The sequence below is a fragment of the Pseudophryne corroboree genome, chromosome 6 (assembly GCF_028390025.1).
Source record: "Pseudophryne corroboree isolate aPseCor3 chromosome 6, aPseCor3.hap2, whole genome shotgun sequence".
In the NCBI taxonomy this organism is placed as follows: domain Eukaryota; kingdom Metazoa; phylum Chordata; class Amphibia; order Anura; family Myobatrachidae; genus Pseudophryne; species Pseudophryne corroboree.
Window position 1 is genome coordinate 811,338,321 of NC_086449.1, and position 16,606 is coordinate 811,354,926.

Below are 16,606 nucleotides of genomic sequence, written 5' to 3' on the forward strand. Positions count from 1 at the left end.
CGCTGGGCTCTCTCTTCTCGTTGGAATGTCTCAGATTCATGGTCATTATGCCGACATAGTCATTATGCCGACATTCAGAATGCCGTCATGGTCTGAATGTCGAAATTCAGAATGTTGATGTGGTCATGTCAACAATGTCGGTCATTATGTCGACAATTATGTCACAATGTCAACAGTTCAGGTTCAGGGATCTAATAGAAAAACACTATGTTGGTACGCCTACTGTTGTCATGCAGTGTCGACATGACCATGTCAGCGTGTCACACGTTGACATGATGTCCGTGTTGATATTCAGACCATGTCAACACTCTGCTGTTGACATGCTGAGTGTTGCAACATACCTGGACCAATGTTACTGCCCCGGGGTTGTCTTTATGGGTATCCGTTTGGATGGTCGGCGATGTTATGGTCAACACTCATTAGATTGACCACGATTGGTTGACATTGACACATGGTCGACACGTTAAAATGGTTGACACATGAAAAGGTCGAGATGAGTTTTTCAAATTTCTCTTTTGTGGAACTTTCCCATACTTTACGATCCACGTGGACTACGATTGGGAACGGTAACCTGTGCCGAGCGAAGCGGTAGCGGTACAAAGCACCTTGCCTGCGAGGGACACTGCAGTAATTGGGGTTCCCAGTCACTTTACGCAGAAAAAGACACCCAAAAAAAGTAAAAAAATAATAATAATGTCGACCTTTACGTGTCGACCATCATCATGTGTTGACCATGCCAATGTCGACCAATAGTGGTCAACCTAATGACTGTCGACCATAACATGGTTGACCATTCATACCGGAACCGTCTTTATGGCAGACATATGCAATGTGACTAGTATCACTTACTAAGCCACAGCTCCCACGCTTGCAGCTCTTCCTGTGTCTTAGGGGGACATTTACTAAGCAGTGATAAGAGCAGAGAAGTGAGCCAGTGGAGAAGTTGCCCCATCAACCAATCAGCAGCTCTGTATCATTTTATAGTATGCAAATGATAGATGTTACTTCAGTGCTGATTGGCTGATGGGACAACTTCTCCACTGGCTCACTTTTCCGCTCTTATCACTGCTTAGTAAATGTCCCCCTTAGGTATATATGGGAGAACTGCTTTCAGCTTCTGTGTACACAAAAAGAAGAGCATTCATTACGGAGGGACAGGAGGGCGCTAGGCAAAATAAAAACCAAAGCCACAGGCGGCAGAGGCACCTTCTTTGGCAAAGATGACAAACTGCTGAAATGGTGGTATTTCTGGAGCACATCTGCACACAAGGAACGTGGACATCCTCCCCGCGAACACAATACGTGATGGACGCCCATTTCCTCTATGCAGACAATTACTTCCAAGTGCTGATATAGGCCTTCCTTTGGAGACAATCCACCTCACACCCTGTACAGCTGAAGCGGAAGAGTCCGAGGCGCGGACAGATGGTATAGAACTTACACAGGCACCATAAAAAAAATAGCCAATAAAAGCAGCAGGAAGCTGTATGTAATAATTATTATTCTGGCTTACATGCTCCCCTGTGACGTATTGTGTAACAGGCCTGAAGTACTCGTAGCAGTCAGCACCTGAAGACGCAGCACTCAGATTTGTTATTTCTCAGGGAAACCCAACAACGCCAATTAAAAGCCTGACTTTTCATGAAGTTTTAGTGCAATATATTAACACCTCTTCATCCTTTCCTGATGCTAATGAAATCCAGGCCCGACAGGCCTGTGTGAAAGGATTACCCTTAGCACAGGTGGACTACAACGTAAGGAGGCCACAGAACAAAGGTCAATCACCAACGAAGACCCTTGGGATGTATACGGAAGTGATGTAGCGATAATACAACACAAATGTCTTCCGCACGGTTCACCGTGTTGCTCCATATGGAAAAGTCTGATATTATTTTTACGTATATATGGGTTCACAGCTACTATGTACGAGGCACCCCAAATTCACTCAATTCAGTATAAAACTACCATTTTTGTTTGTTTATTGACCATGTCCGGCAATTCAAAATGGACGCCGACTTAACACCTTCATTGGCCTGGTCAAGGACAAGTACCAAAATCCGTTGAACATTACTGTATGCCTCTTTGCTGCCTGGCGGGATAGAGGGTTAATAACAAGCTGCACTTGAACTTGAGAGACAAAAAAGGTGCTAGGTATGCAGGAGGCCTTAAAGCGACCCTTAGAGGGAGGTTAAACACACGGCTTCCAGTGACAAGCCTCTTTAAGGCTCCCCTGGGGACAAAATTCCTACTAAGTCTAAGTAGATTGCGAGCCGATTGGCGCGGCGACGCTGGTATTCCACATTCCTCAGTAAGATGTTACATTAAGCACAGTACATTCCTGGGCTCAACAAACATTTTATTCATTATCCGTGCCAAAGGCAGGAGCGCTTCCTGAGGCCAGGAATTATATTATGTTCTAGATATGAAATACAGACCAGTCACTCATAAAAGCCCGACTGCTGGAAACCAGCAGATACCTCAGAAAGGTATATCAAATATTCTTATTAATGCGGCAAATGAAACTGGGAGCAGATCGACGAAGCCTTGGAGAGAGATAAAGTACCAACCAAACAGCTCCTGTCATTCTTCAAGCACAGACATGGCAGTTAGGAGCCGATTGGCTGGAACTCTATCTCTCTCCGCTTTATCTCTCCCCAAGTCTTCGTACATCTGCACCTGGGTCTCTTAATCCAGGTCATATAGATGGGGATGGGAACAGGGACCATTTAGGTTTTAGAGCAATTGCTTTTAAAGCGCGCACCTGTCACCTACACACAACAGACGGTGTGAGATGAAACAATCATTTGACTGCAAGCTATCAGTTCACTAGGTACCATTAGGGCCATAGGGGGTGTGTATGTGTGAGCGGTGCCATCGCCCGAGTGCAGGGCCCTCGGATGGTAAAGCCGCTGCCCCGCGGACTCTGCATCTGGCAAGCAGGCTGTCTGGAACGGCACAGTGGCCAGTAATGCTGCTTCAGGGCATGCAACCTGCATTGTCTTGAGCCGCCCAAAGTATCTCCACTTTATTGTGGCAGCCCCGCCACCTCTCGTGAAGTCACATGTTAAGGGGGAGAGGGCAGCAGTGTGACCTGCTCCGGTACTGGGTACCCTGACCTCAGGTTAATTAGACAGGAAGAGGCGTATTCAACTCCTTGCAAAGTCCCGCCAGACCTCACTGCACACACTGCTATTACAGTAAATAATCCTCACTACGTTTCCTTTCATTTTATTTCCAGAGGAATCTAGAAAACATGACCTGTTAGTGGTACTTTTATTATTATCATTATCCTTTATTTATAGTGCGCCACAAATGCATTGTATCGCCTTGGCGGGCGCATATACCGATATAGTGCAAACATGACAGGGTATAAGGTGCCCCCCCCCCCAATGTTTAATATCACTGTACATCTGAAACGCCTTCCAGTGATGTACACACACCTATACACATGCATGTCCCCTACACAAGCACCTATACATTATTCATGCGTCTTGTCATTTCCCCTCTGCCTGCTATCAGGAACTGCTCTCTCCATCTCCATCGTCAAGGGTAAAAAGTGTGCATCTGATAACATCGGTCAGGCTTTGTATCAGGGGCTGGGTGGACCCTGGCACGCCTGCAGATGGATTGGTGGTCTTGCATTGCCCCAAGTGATTAATGGCAGCAAAGTGAGCGGAGTAAAGGGCGGGAGAGGCAGGCCTCGTCTCTCCCGCACAAAGGGAAAAGATTTGGCACACTGGATAAGGTGAACAATTGCACTTCTGCCTCTCACCCACTTCCTGAGGTCACGCGCACACACAATGGTGGAGGCTGACCTCCTTTATCCTTTTCTTCAAAGAGACTCCTTTAAATGACCTCATTCCTCTGAGGGGCCAAATTCTGTGCAAATCTTCTTTACCTCAGGGAGTGCTCTGCAGAGCATTGCAGTTTGGAGCAAGATATATCAAAGCTTGGAGAGCAATAAAGTAGAGAGAGAGATAAACTACCAACCAATCAGCTACTGTAATTTTTCAAACACTTTATACCCTCTTTTCCACTGCCACTAAAACACGGGTTATTGCCGTGATAACCCGGTATGTGTCACCATGGATATGGCTCCCAAAGTTCAAACCAGGTTAAGGGGCAGTGTAAACGGTAACCCGGGTCATCCCACTTGGGTGACGTTTACAGCAAGGGGATTGGGTAATAAAACATGGAAGCGTGTCTATAACAGCTGTCACCAAGGAGAGAGTAATTACGGCTTCCCTGTATGATCCAGACCATTCTGGTTTTTACCTCATCCATGCTTGCTTCGAACGGGGAGGCTGTGATCTCCTTGCCTGTCTCCCCGGTGACAGCTATGACAGACCACCTCCCGTATACAGGACATTCCCCCGCCCTGCTGCAGGTCGCCGGTGAAGTCCAGGGTCTGGACCGCTCGGGTTTTGACCCAATCCCGGGGAGATCTGCACCCGTGTGCAGTGTAAACGGTGCCGACTCGGGAGTAACCTGGGTCGGAGCCGCAGAGTGAAAGGTGCCTATCCCGGATTGGAACCATGTTCCAAATGCCTGGTCAGACTCTGGATTTTGGTGGAAAAGGGGCTAACATGGCAGGTAGGAGCCGATTGGTACTTTATCTCTCCAAGGTTTGATACACCTAGCCTTAAGTGTTGTGTGACATCAAGAGCAGTCCGACCGGAATAGACTTCTATCATTCTCAACGCTCCCAGAATGTGGGAGGCGAGGGGTATATTCATGTGGTGGGCTGCGTGTAAAACGTCTAAACAATGATTGGGCGTCTTTACAGACTATTCATGATCAGAACCCTCCATTGTTTGTATGTCGTTCTTCCCACCGTCTGACAAATGTATCTTGACATGTGCTGACCTGCTGACCCTTGCGTCACACACCCAAGAGTGTCGGCGCCTACACTCATTTTGCACTAGCCGGGCGCCCGTAACTGCATTTATATCTGCATTCTGGAATATCTCCTTTTCTGACCTGCAACTTCACCTCATTTACCTAATGACTTATGCCTATGTGGTTTGTAAGCAATAAACAGAGCATTAGCTGTATGTACACTCAGTAGGCTATAAGGTATTAGAAGTCTCCCCAGAATTCTATATAGAGACAGCATTTACGAAGCAGCGACTTTTGCAGGCTTCTTGATACATTTGGCCACAAAATTTAAAGCAGTGCTATTAATTAGTGCAACGCCCGGGGTGTTCTGCGCTTTGCGAAAAGCTGCTGCCTTGTCAATATACCGCAGAGTGTTTCTCTACAGGGAACAAGGCTTTTAAAAAGACTTACGATATTGTTTACAATACTAGCGTTCCTATATAACTACTGATATGGTTGTATTATTGCACACTGGTTTATGCAGATCCTATTTATGGGAGTTTATACATATTTAATGCCCGAATAACAAGTTTTAGCAGCGCCGGAATTTATATAGAAATAAAACAATTTACAATCCCACTACAAACCATGGAGATAAATAAAACCCCTTTGGATCGGATGTGCCGTCCGGTCTTATCAGCCCAGGACAGTCACATACCTGGACGTGAAGGACAAGGATGTAAGGTAAAAAAAAAAAAAACATGGACTGGGAGATTCTGCAAAGGGTTTACAGCAGCAATTCTTTTGCAATGCAAATCCAGCCTGGTTTTGCATCGTAAAAAATTGCCTCTTTAAATCCTAGTGCTAAATCGCAGAAATCTCGTCACTTGCAAATCTCACGCTCGTCATATGGTAACTAACGTGAACATTTAAAAAGAAAATTAAAAAAGAAAGGCCGCAAAAAATGTCACGTTGACTCTGAAGGATGGATAAGCCTGAATTGTACAGATATGTCTTTCAATGTCGGCAGTTCATCATCCCCGCGTGTGTATTCCAGCTCTCCTAAACATCTCTTGTTTAATATATTTCATGCGTTCATCATCATTCGCCTGCCTGTCCTCTATATAGCCATAAAATAAGATGTACAGAGTGCCAGACACGCAATGCGCTTGCAACTCGGACAATGGCACGTGTCCTCACCCCGCCATTGAACGGTCCGCCGACACGACTGATCAAATCACGCGGCAGCTGCCATCCCATTCATGTGAATTTCATGCCTTATCAGCACAAATCAAAGGGACATTTAAACCCCCAGCAAAAGGGTTAAAGGTTGTCATGACTGAACGGAGATGTAGTGGCCGTGTAACCGCGAGTAACAATCCGTAATCACTGAAAGCTGTTCACACTGCTGACGTCAGTGCACAAATTACCCAGGTTCATTGTGTCACCATTACTGAACGATGCATAATGGCTGATTAACCATTAACAACTAATGAAAGCGGAGTTCGCCGGAGAGAAGTGGTTCAAGCGACTACAACTACATGATGTACCTTGGGTCTGATCTGATCTGGTTTCTCATATAATTGCTGAATATAAACTAGTACCATAATCTAAACAGTCTTTCTGCAAATGGCAAACAATTAAAAACCAGAGTCGCTCCTAATCTTTTGTTTGGAAACTTGAATTTTGGACCCACACAGATCAAATGGAAATGCACAATTCCACCAATCACCGTTCTCGTTATAGATGTGCAGTGAGATGTGTTGTAATGTTTTATATCTCCCTTATCTTGTTACAGAGGATATATATGGGTGTTTGGCCTTTCTCCTTTTTTTATATAGATAAATATCAACTTTTCCGCCCCGAGAATGATCTGATGAGGGGCCATTTAAGCCCCCCAAAAAACTGCGCGTCGCCCCGTATCTGGTCACAAAGCAAAACTGGATATAAAACTGTACGTCGTATGCACTGAGACTACGTCTGTTCCTGGGGGCCTTCGCACAAGCTGTTAATGTACATCTGTGATTTATAGACGGAGACATGTATAAACCAGTCACAAAATTCAGCGGACGTGAAAATAATTAGGGTTGGCCCAAAGTATTTTGCAAAATGACTGAACATTTTTTTTTTTATACTTTTTTCAGTGGGGTAGTTAGTAACCCTGTAATTAGACAGTAGACACAAGGCTGAAGACCACATTCCAGACTAGTCTAGTAGTGGAGTGGTTCATTTGTCCAGGGAACCCCAGTTTTTGTTGCGGGGAGTCTCGGTGTAAAGTGACCCAGATATAAAAGTCTGGAGAACACTATACTGAGAACGTGTCGCTCTATAAAGAATAGAAGTAGGATATTTATTACACAACTGCTGTCGGGACATCGTAATATATTCAACCGATGTAACTTTTGGCTGATACCAAAAACTTTGCATATGCCAGTATACTGTACGCCCCCTACCTAGCCCAAGGCTTACAACAGTCGCTCGTACTGACACATATGCTGTATAGCAGATAATGGCCAGCCTGCTAACGTATCTCCTCTGCCTAAAGTTCCACAGATCCCCTTCCAGCAAAGGAATAATGCAGAGCCATTGTTTAGTGTGTATTTTTGGTAAGTCCTATTCTGGTGCTTGTTGGGATGGCAACGACTGAAACAAAGGGGAGGTTTTGTTCCCTTAGTCTGTGTGTAAATGGGTTTTGTTGGAGAACCTACGGGAACCCCATTCCGATGTCAGTGCCAGGATGCTCTGCAATCACAGCCCAGGGCGAATCCTCGCATAAACAAGCTGGACGGAGTCAGGGAAGCCTCCTCAGACTTTCCTTGCTAAAGGGCCACCATGGACCACAATGAAGTTATTGAAGTCAAAATGAATGTTGTGAAAATAACTACTGCTGCCTTTTCTAGCCATGGAAACTGACCAGGGTCCTCAGCAGACATCATCCTACGCATGGGTGGCCACTTACCACAGCTATGATAAAAACCCAACCACCGTCATGGTAGGCTTGAAGGAGAGGTCCATCTGTCAGTAGCACCCATGCCCCTAGGTGCTGAGATAGCCTCTGGCCACACCTGTTTACAATCGTATTGTGACTAGTAAAGTACCTGGGCAGGTTTGACTTACCCGCACTGATTTGGCACTTTTTCTCTTCCTCCCAGAAACAGGTACAGGTGGGAGTTGGGGGGAGACCCTTCCAAGGCACATTTGCAGGAGGCTCTATATGTCTGGATGGCTGACATAGAGCTCTGTCTTGGGAGTAAGGCATGTGGACCTCCCGTCTTAGACCATGTCCAACAAGGTGACCAGGAAATATTTCATTTGGTCCCTGAACAACCAGATAGTGTCCAGATTGAACTCTGTGAAGGCCAAGTTCTGCTCTCCAGTGTAGTGCTCATCTGTGTCTAGGTCACACCAAATCCATTAGACCTGACCAAGCGGAGACGTCCCCAAGACTTATATAGACCACCTTAAATGACAAATATGCATAAAGACCCCACCATTAAAACCTCTTATTACAGCGAGGCATTTCCTAGGCTAAATCTCTTACTACAGCGAGGCATTTCCCTGACTACAACCTCAAACACTGTTGAAGAATGAATTCACGCCAAACGTTTTACTGTGTCCTTTAAATCCGAGATGTTACCATCCTTGTATGACGCACCTCCGACAATATACACAGTAGGTTACAAAACGTATATGTCACCTCTTCACATGCACTGTATCTATACCATTATCAGCCGCCAGAGCAATTACACAGATGAAAGCTCCAACAGGCATCCTATGGGATTTATTTTCCTTGGTTCTGATAGAAATCTTCCCACTTATTTCCTAAGGCGGCGTCGGCAGACAGGTGCGTGGGGCGAGAGTCCCCGAAGCCGCTGTTTCCTTATTGGTGAGAATTACAATGGTCTCACTCCCTGCGTTTGCGGCGATCAGACTGTCACGCAGGGACCAGTAATGTCATACACAAGCTACGCAGAAGTAGGCTCATTTAAAATCTGATGAAACTATCTCAAAGTTGTTAATCGAATTTGGTACTGTGCATGCCCCGGAACAGCCTACTCCATATGCGCAGGACTCCGGGACGATGGCTCCTGCTTAATTTTCCAAGCGATTTCTACAGCGCTGACTGAGAGGTAGTATTGTCTATGGGTGCAGGGTGTGATGTGTGGCCCCCCCCCTGTCAGGCTGATCCGTCTCATCGCCCAATTCACCTTCTGTACCTGACAGGGCTCATTTCCACTTCTCTCCAGCCAAACCTTCCATGGTACCCTGTGCATATGATGTCACTGGCCCATGCTCCGTGACCAAACATACATAACTACGGGCGCCATGTTCCTGGTGATTTCTCTGCAGCTCATGAACTTCGGGAAAATGGCAGCTGCACCATTTTCCTTCTGATGTCAGGGTACAGGGTGTTTGATGTGGGCTGCCCTTGCACCGCACACCTGCCAGCCACATAAGAGAGCTTCAGTGCGCCCTGTGCTGTCACTGGCCCTTCCCCCTGAGCGTATGACATCATAAAGCTGCAGCACAGGGGATGGGTGGGCATGAGCGCCAATGGTCAGAGCAGCGAGGCAATGACTGGAGCATCCTAAGGACGCTCCGAGCAGCTGTGCAGGCTGCAGAGTTGGACGCTCCGAGCGTAACTGCAGCAGCGATACTGGCTGAAGGGTGCCGTTCCAGACAGTGCCGCTCCCCAGGGTGTTCTGCTTTGTGCGACGGCACCATGCGTACACCCCTAGTTGCAGCCCTGCACCCATCCATAACAGTCCACCTATGACTGAAGCATGTACCTAGCTATACACCTCAAACTCATTTAGGGGAACATTTACTAAGCAGTGATAAGAGCGGAGAAGTGAGCCAGTGGAGAAATTCCCCCATCAACCAATCAGCAGCTCTGTATCATTTTATAGTATCTAAATTATAGATGTTACTTCAGTGCTGATAGGTTGCCATGGGCAACTTCTCCACTGGCTCACTTCTCCGCTCTTATCACTGCTTAGTAAATGTCCCCCTTAATACCTTGTGCCCTGGTTTTGCACCTGTAGCTGCCAGAGCAGATTATAGCCGTAAATAGACATCAATGCCAAAGATCTATACACAACTTCAAACACCTTAAGGGCCACATACACTACAAAGATATGTCTGAGTCTGAAGTCGGAGGCGATTTCCCTTGAACTCTCCCGGGACTGGTTCCATACAATTTGGTACATTTTGCATGTGATATATAGTATGCGATCCCAGCCATGCCTGCGGGAACCGACATCACGAGTGCAGCACTAACGATCTAGGGGAGCCGATCCGACCCTCACGGGAATGCGCATCGGATGAGAAACAAATCCAAAATGCCCGATTTCACCCGATATATCGGGCCGAATGCCCTAAATTGGCTGAAATCGGGCATTATCGTTCCAGTGTATGGGGCCCTTTACAGCACTAAAACAAAACTGCAAAAATAGCGTAACGACATTCAGTCTAGGGTCAGACAAACAATGGAAGGGTCCAGCCGCCCAGATCTATAGATGGGAGTCTTGCCACAGAAATCTATATATAAAAGCAGGAACCGTCGTATGTAAAGTGAGTGACTTCATATGCAACGTTCAGCTGCTGTTATATGTAGATGGGGCAGTCCGATACGGCCGTCTGGGCCTAGGCAGGGACGGAGTTAACCAGTCTGCCTGTTTTATGGGGGGATGTGCCCCTCTCAGCCAGTAATCTGGTCACCCCTCTCTCTCCCCTTCTTGCATATTCCTGAACTTTCCATGTGACAGCACCAAGGGGGGAGTATGTAGGGAGTGTCGGGGGAGTGAGTGGGGCTAGCACGGCTTCTTAAAGGAGCAGCACTTACAGGAGGAGGAAGGGGGGGGGGGGGTAGTGCAAAATAAAAATGACAAAAGTTACGTTTAACATGCCGGTCAGATCAGTGAAATTCAGAGGCAAGTAAATATTTGTTATGCTCGGTGTTACCTACAGTGTGTGAGTTCCCCCTGTATTTGCATGTCAGATAAGCGGATGGATGCCGCTCATTTGCATATGCAGATTACTACAATGCAGGCCTGTCAGGCTGATGCGCCTCATCGCCCAGGCAGCGCCGGATTCACCTTCTGTACCCGACAGGGGTCACTTCCACATCCCCCCAGCCAAACCTTCCATGGTACCCTGTGCATATGATGCCATGGCCCATGGGGGGCACTGTGTAAGCCTGCAGAACAGTGACAGGAGTGGGGTGTGGGCAGATTACTACCAGACAACAGCCCCCACCACGCGACACCCACTACAGTAGATGTCTAGATGGGCTGTATATAAATACAGTAACTCTTAGCTGCCTGCAGCCCCGGATACCGCCCAGCACCTGTCACCCCGTCCATCTGTTCAGGGTAAACCTCAGCTGCCCTCAATGTATTTTTAATAAACCCACAGAAGCCTTTAACCCCGATGATCCTATAAAGTTCACCAGGGACATCCAGCCTCTTGCTGCGATCCATTACTGCGATCTGCTGGCTGTATTACCATTCCGCACACTCCAGGGAGCCTCGCGAGATCCTATAATACCTGGCGACTGGGTGGCCATCGGAGACCCTGTCCCAGGATGTGATTATAATATATTCGAGCAAACGATTTTTTTTATGACTGCGATAAGTGGCGATAAGACATTATATTTATCCGGACCAAGCCCCCCATAATTAATAAATAGTGTAATGATTGGTGCCATTGTGGTGGAACTGGTGAATTTTGGGGATTGAATGTGACTGAGACGCACCGCCGTTGTCAGGAGCAGTTGAACGGTTTTATCTTCTGCGCACGCGTGTAAAGGTCCGTACACACTGGACGATATATCGGCCGTTCTATTGAACGGTCGATATATCGCGGGTCCATTGGCCAGTGTGTACGGGCAATATGTCTGTGAACTCAGTCGTTCACAGACATATCGTGTCGGCCCCACAGCACAGCCGACGGCCAATATATCTATTGATATACTGGCGCATCGCTGTGTGTGTACGGGCGACCAGCCAACCGCCCGTACACATGCTGCTGCAGCCGGCGGTGATTGACAGCTGAACTGGACACACGCCCGCCCAGTTCATGACATCAGTCCCCAACAGATCGGGCAGTGTGTATGCTCAACACACTGCCCGATCCGTCCATAGATATATCTGCCGATCAGCAGATATATCTATCAGTGTGTACCCACCATAAGTCACACTGCGCATTGCGTCCGGAGCCTGTGCGCACAGTTTCACAGTTGTGTAAAGATGCACAACAGACGCATGGTCACATAAATGTACATCTTATGGGGGTGTCGATGTGGTGGTTGTGAACTTGGACTCACATTTGCTCATTTTGGAGGAGAGAATCTGCACCTAGTAAAGAGCCGATGCAAGTTTCGATGCTGCGACCGATGGTTACAGCCAAAGACACTCAAGGGGGCGTGACAGCACTTGCACAGACAGACACACGGCTGTACACCAGGGACGGACTTACTAGCATTAACATAAAGTCGCAGACGGAACTACAGCAAAAGACGCTAAATCAATCGAATAAACAGTATTAAGAAACCATAGGGGGAGATGTACTAAGCCTTGCATGGAGATAAAGTGGAGAGATAGAGAGATAAAGTACCAGTCAACCAACTCCTAGCTGCCATGTTACAGGCTGTGTTAGGAGCGGATTAGGTGGTACTTTATCTCTCTCCATTTATCACTCTTAGTACATCTGCCCCCATGTGTGAATGAAACTTGACCATTACATGATATGGGTGGGTATGGGTGATATGAGATGAATGACTGAAAAGCTGAATATATCTACAAATCTATAGCAACTTGTGGAGCAACGGGCAGGTTGCTCTCTGCACAGTGACATATGCACATAGGTCAGCTGGTACAGGAGAGTTTATATACGTTATACTATAAAGATGTCTTAATTTTGGTGGAATAACATATGCACAGTCCATGTGCTGTTACTATAACGGTGCAATATGTATATATGTATTTTTACCCATAGCAAACTAGTCAGATAAAATCTTTTCAATGTATAGACTGAACTGGAGAAAGGAGTAAAATCTGTCTGGTTGCCGTGGGACACGACACATGGTGTGTGCTCGTTTCCTACCAGTGTACTATACAGTATGAGTCCCAATGTGGATATTAAGGCCCTTCTGCTACACCCATATCCTATGGCGGTAGACGTTTTCAGGAGACCGCAGACAAGCCATAAGGAAGCCTGTGATCACGCAGGAGAACCGGAAAGGGAGGTAAATTTGATATAACCACTTTGTTGTGGTTACTTTTTGATTTCAACACAAATGTGTTAAAGGGAATAATTAGAGAGGTTTGCCGTCATGCCCGGCCAAGGCTGAGAGCGTGGGAAGTACACCTTCATATTACACAGGTCATTAAGAGGAGGGTCTAACTAAATCCCCTTAGGCCAATCCAGGGGGCTCCCGCCCCGCCTATTCCTAAACGTTGATGTTCTATGTTGCAAATGGCAGGATATGAATTCAAGTAACACAACTGTTCCACTTATAACATTTTAAAAACCTTGGAAGCCATCTATGTATAAAACTCTAACCTTCGGTTGGCAGGGTGTGCTGGGACTTGCAGTTCTGCAGCTGCTGATGAGCCCTAGGTTGCCCAAGCTTGCGGTTAGCTATCGAACTATGCAAATTTACATTCATTGCATCAATTTAAAAGGTAGATATTCCAAACCTTTAAATATGGTTTTAGATTATTGTTCTTCTATACATGACACCCACAGACCACTCTAATATTGTTCGTGGGGACGGAATACTGATAGTTTTAGAATGCTAGCTCAGCTTTATCCAAAGCATCTCTCCAACATGACAGCCCCCACTACTATATTCAGCCAAGACAGAGAATACTGTAATATAACTTCCCTTTAGGTCTGGCACAGAAGGAGTTAAGCTTTGCACTAGCCAGCTAATGGGAGGAGGGGGGATTTAAATGCAAAAATTCTCACCAGCACACAATTCAGCTGCTAAAGAGTTAAATTGCTGATTTACATTCCGCGCCCCTTCTGCTGCCAGTGGGAGGTTGGTGACTTGTTTCCTGTCACTGTCGGGGTACCCCCACATGTCCTGGGGACAGGTGTATACTCTGCACAGACACACCTTGTAATCAGGTACAATTGCTCGTGAACAGGTTAAATAACGCAGCCACTGGTGTAGAATGTATCTCTACTTCATATTTACAACATTATGACGTATGGGACATACTGTATACAGAGATAATAGTAAACGCAGAGACAGGCAACCTGTGGCGCTCCAGCTGCTGTGGGACTATACATCCCAGCATGCCCTGTTGTCACAGTTTTCCTATTGCGGCATGATACAATGGTGGCAGGGCATGCTGGGATGTGTAGTTACACAGCAGCTGGAGTGCCACACTTTGTCTACCCCTGGCATAGAGAATAGTTTGGAGACTGTTTTCATCCACCTGCCAGAAGTACGCTCCATCGCTGCCACTCACTGACTCCATGCCAGGAGTGCCAGCACAACAGTATCCAGGACAGGTTTATCCCGTGATAAGTGTTTCCCTACTCGCAGCATGGCAGTAGCCTGCCCACACCCGGAGCCCCGCTCCTGCAGCCACTTATGTACCATCAGTATACACAGCCTCAGAGTTATATACCAGTGCGCCCTCACTGCGCAGCTTGTGCCACAAGAGTTCCCCTAACTCAGCACAGGGACAGTGACCCACCACCAATACCCCGGACCTATACCTTGTGCAGCTACCTGGCACCTGGGTGCCCTTCCCCTCCAATACCCAGGATCTATACCTTGTGCAGCTGCCTGGCACCTGGGCACCCTTCCCCACCAATACCCAGGATCTATACCTTGTGCAGCTGCCTGGCACCTGGGTGCCCTTCCCCACCAATACCCTGGATCTATACCTTGTGCAGCTACCTGGCACCTGGGCACCCTTCCCCTCCAATACCCAGGATCTATACCTTGTGCAGCTACCTGGCACCTGGGCACCCTTCCCCTCCAATACCCAGGATCTATACCTTGTGCAGCTACCTGGCACCTGGGTGACCTTCCCCTCCAATACCCAGGATCTATACCTTGTGCAACTGCCTGGCACCAGGGCACCCTTCCCCACCAATACCCAGGATCTATACCTTGTGCAACTGCCTGGCACCTGGGCACCCTTCCCCACCAATACCCAGGATCTATACCGTGTGCAGCTGCCTGGCACCTGGGCACCCTTCCCCACCAATACCTAGGATCTATACCTTGTGAAACTGGGCACCCTTCCCTGCCAATACCCAGGATCTATACCATGCACATCTGTGCAGCTACCTGGCACCTGGGCACCCTTCCCAATCCCCACCAATACCCAGGATCTAGAACTTGTGCATCTGCCTGGCACCTGGGCACCCTTCCCCTCCAGCAATACCCAGTGTATATACCTTGTGCATCTGCCTGGCACCTGGGCACCCTTCCCCTCCAGCAATACCCAGTGTATACACCTTGTGCATCTGCCTGGCACCCTTCCCCTCCAGCAATACCCAGTGTATATACCTTGTGCATCTGCCTGGCACCCTTCCCCTCCAGCAATACCCAGTGTATATACCTTGTGCATCTGCCTGGCACCTGGGCACCCTTCCCCTCCAGCAATACCCAGTGTATACACCTTGTGCATCTGCCTGGTACCTGGGCACCCTTCCCCTCAGCATCTGCCTGGCACCTGGGCACCCTTCCCCTCCAGCAATACCCAGTGTATATACCTTGTGCATCTGCCTGGCACCTGGGCACCCTTCCCCTCCAGCAATACCCAGTGTATACACCTTGTGCATCTGCCTGGCACCCTTCCCCTCCAGCAATACCCAGTGTATATACCTTGTGCATCTGCCTGGCACCTGGGCACACACATGCATGAGCAGCAGCTGGCACTCACCGATGTCAGAGTTGCAGAAGGCGTCCTGGGGGTGGCTGGGGGCACATGTGCAGCCGTCCACCGAGTATAAGATGTCCCCGATGGCCAGGGTCAGCGCCAGGAGGAGGGTATTGGTAATGACAGACATGGTGCTGCAGGCTGGGATGTGTAGTATCCTGTGATCACAGCAAAGCTCCAGCCACTGGCTACCCAGCCAGGCTCCTGCAGCTTATATATGCCGGCTGCAGCCCAGCCCCATGGGCGTGTATACTGACCTCATCCCCCTGGCTGGGAGAGAGCTGTCCCGGGCTGGAGGGGGAGGCTGCCACCAGCTCGTTTCCATGTAGGGATAGAGAGAATGTTCTGCACCTCTGGATGGGGCTGCAGGCGATGTGTGATTACTAAACCAGAGACTCAAGTGCAAAACAACTGTTCCCCTGCCATGGCCAGGATCTGCCCCTCCTGCCCTGTGCACACACTATACAGCCCCCCAATACTCTGTGCAAGCCCCCATGTCTGCTAAAGTGTATGCAGGGGTGTGCCTGGCTGTCCTGCAAGACTTGCAGCATTATATCACTGGTATCAGAGTCCCCTCAGATCCCCTCTGTCCCCTGAGCCAAGGGTGCAACACACTATGTAACCCCCCAATATTCTGTGCAAGCCCCCATGTCTGTTACAGTGTATGCAGGGGTGTGTCTGGCTGTCCTGCAAGCCTTGCAGCATTATATCACTGGTACCAGAGTCCCCTCAGATCCCCTCTGTCCCCTGAGCCAAGGGTGCAACACACTATGTAACCCCCCAATACTCTGTGCAAGCCCCCATGTCTGCTACAGTGTATGCAGGGGTGTGTCTGGCTGTCCTGCAAGCCTTGCAGCATTATATCACTGGTACCAGAG

At 48.1% G+C, this 16,606-nt stretch overlaps 2 protein-coding genes across 4 annotated transcripts in view; one reads left to right on the forward strand and one right to left on the reverse strand.

Annotated features, from left to right (window-relative positions):
• Positions 1-15,924, reverse strand: part of TIMP3 (TIMP metallopeptidase inhibitor 3) — a 35,691-nt gene extending 19,767 nt beyond the window's left edge. Inside the window, exon 1 of the mRNA XM_063929037.1 lies at positions 15,732-15,924. Within this exon, the coding sequence (XP_063785107.1) occupies positions 15,732-15,858 (127 nt within the window). The 5' untranslated portion in view covers positions 15,859-15,924. The remainder of the gene's footprint in view (positions 1-15,731) is intronic.
• The window catches only part of SYN3 (synapsin III), a 346,396-nt gene that overhangs the window by 165,208 nt on the left and 164,582 nt on the right, over positions 1-16,606 (forward strand). The gene's annotated exons all lie outside the window — the stretch shown is intronic.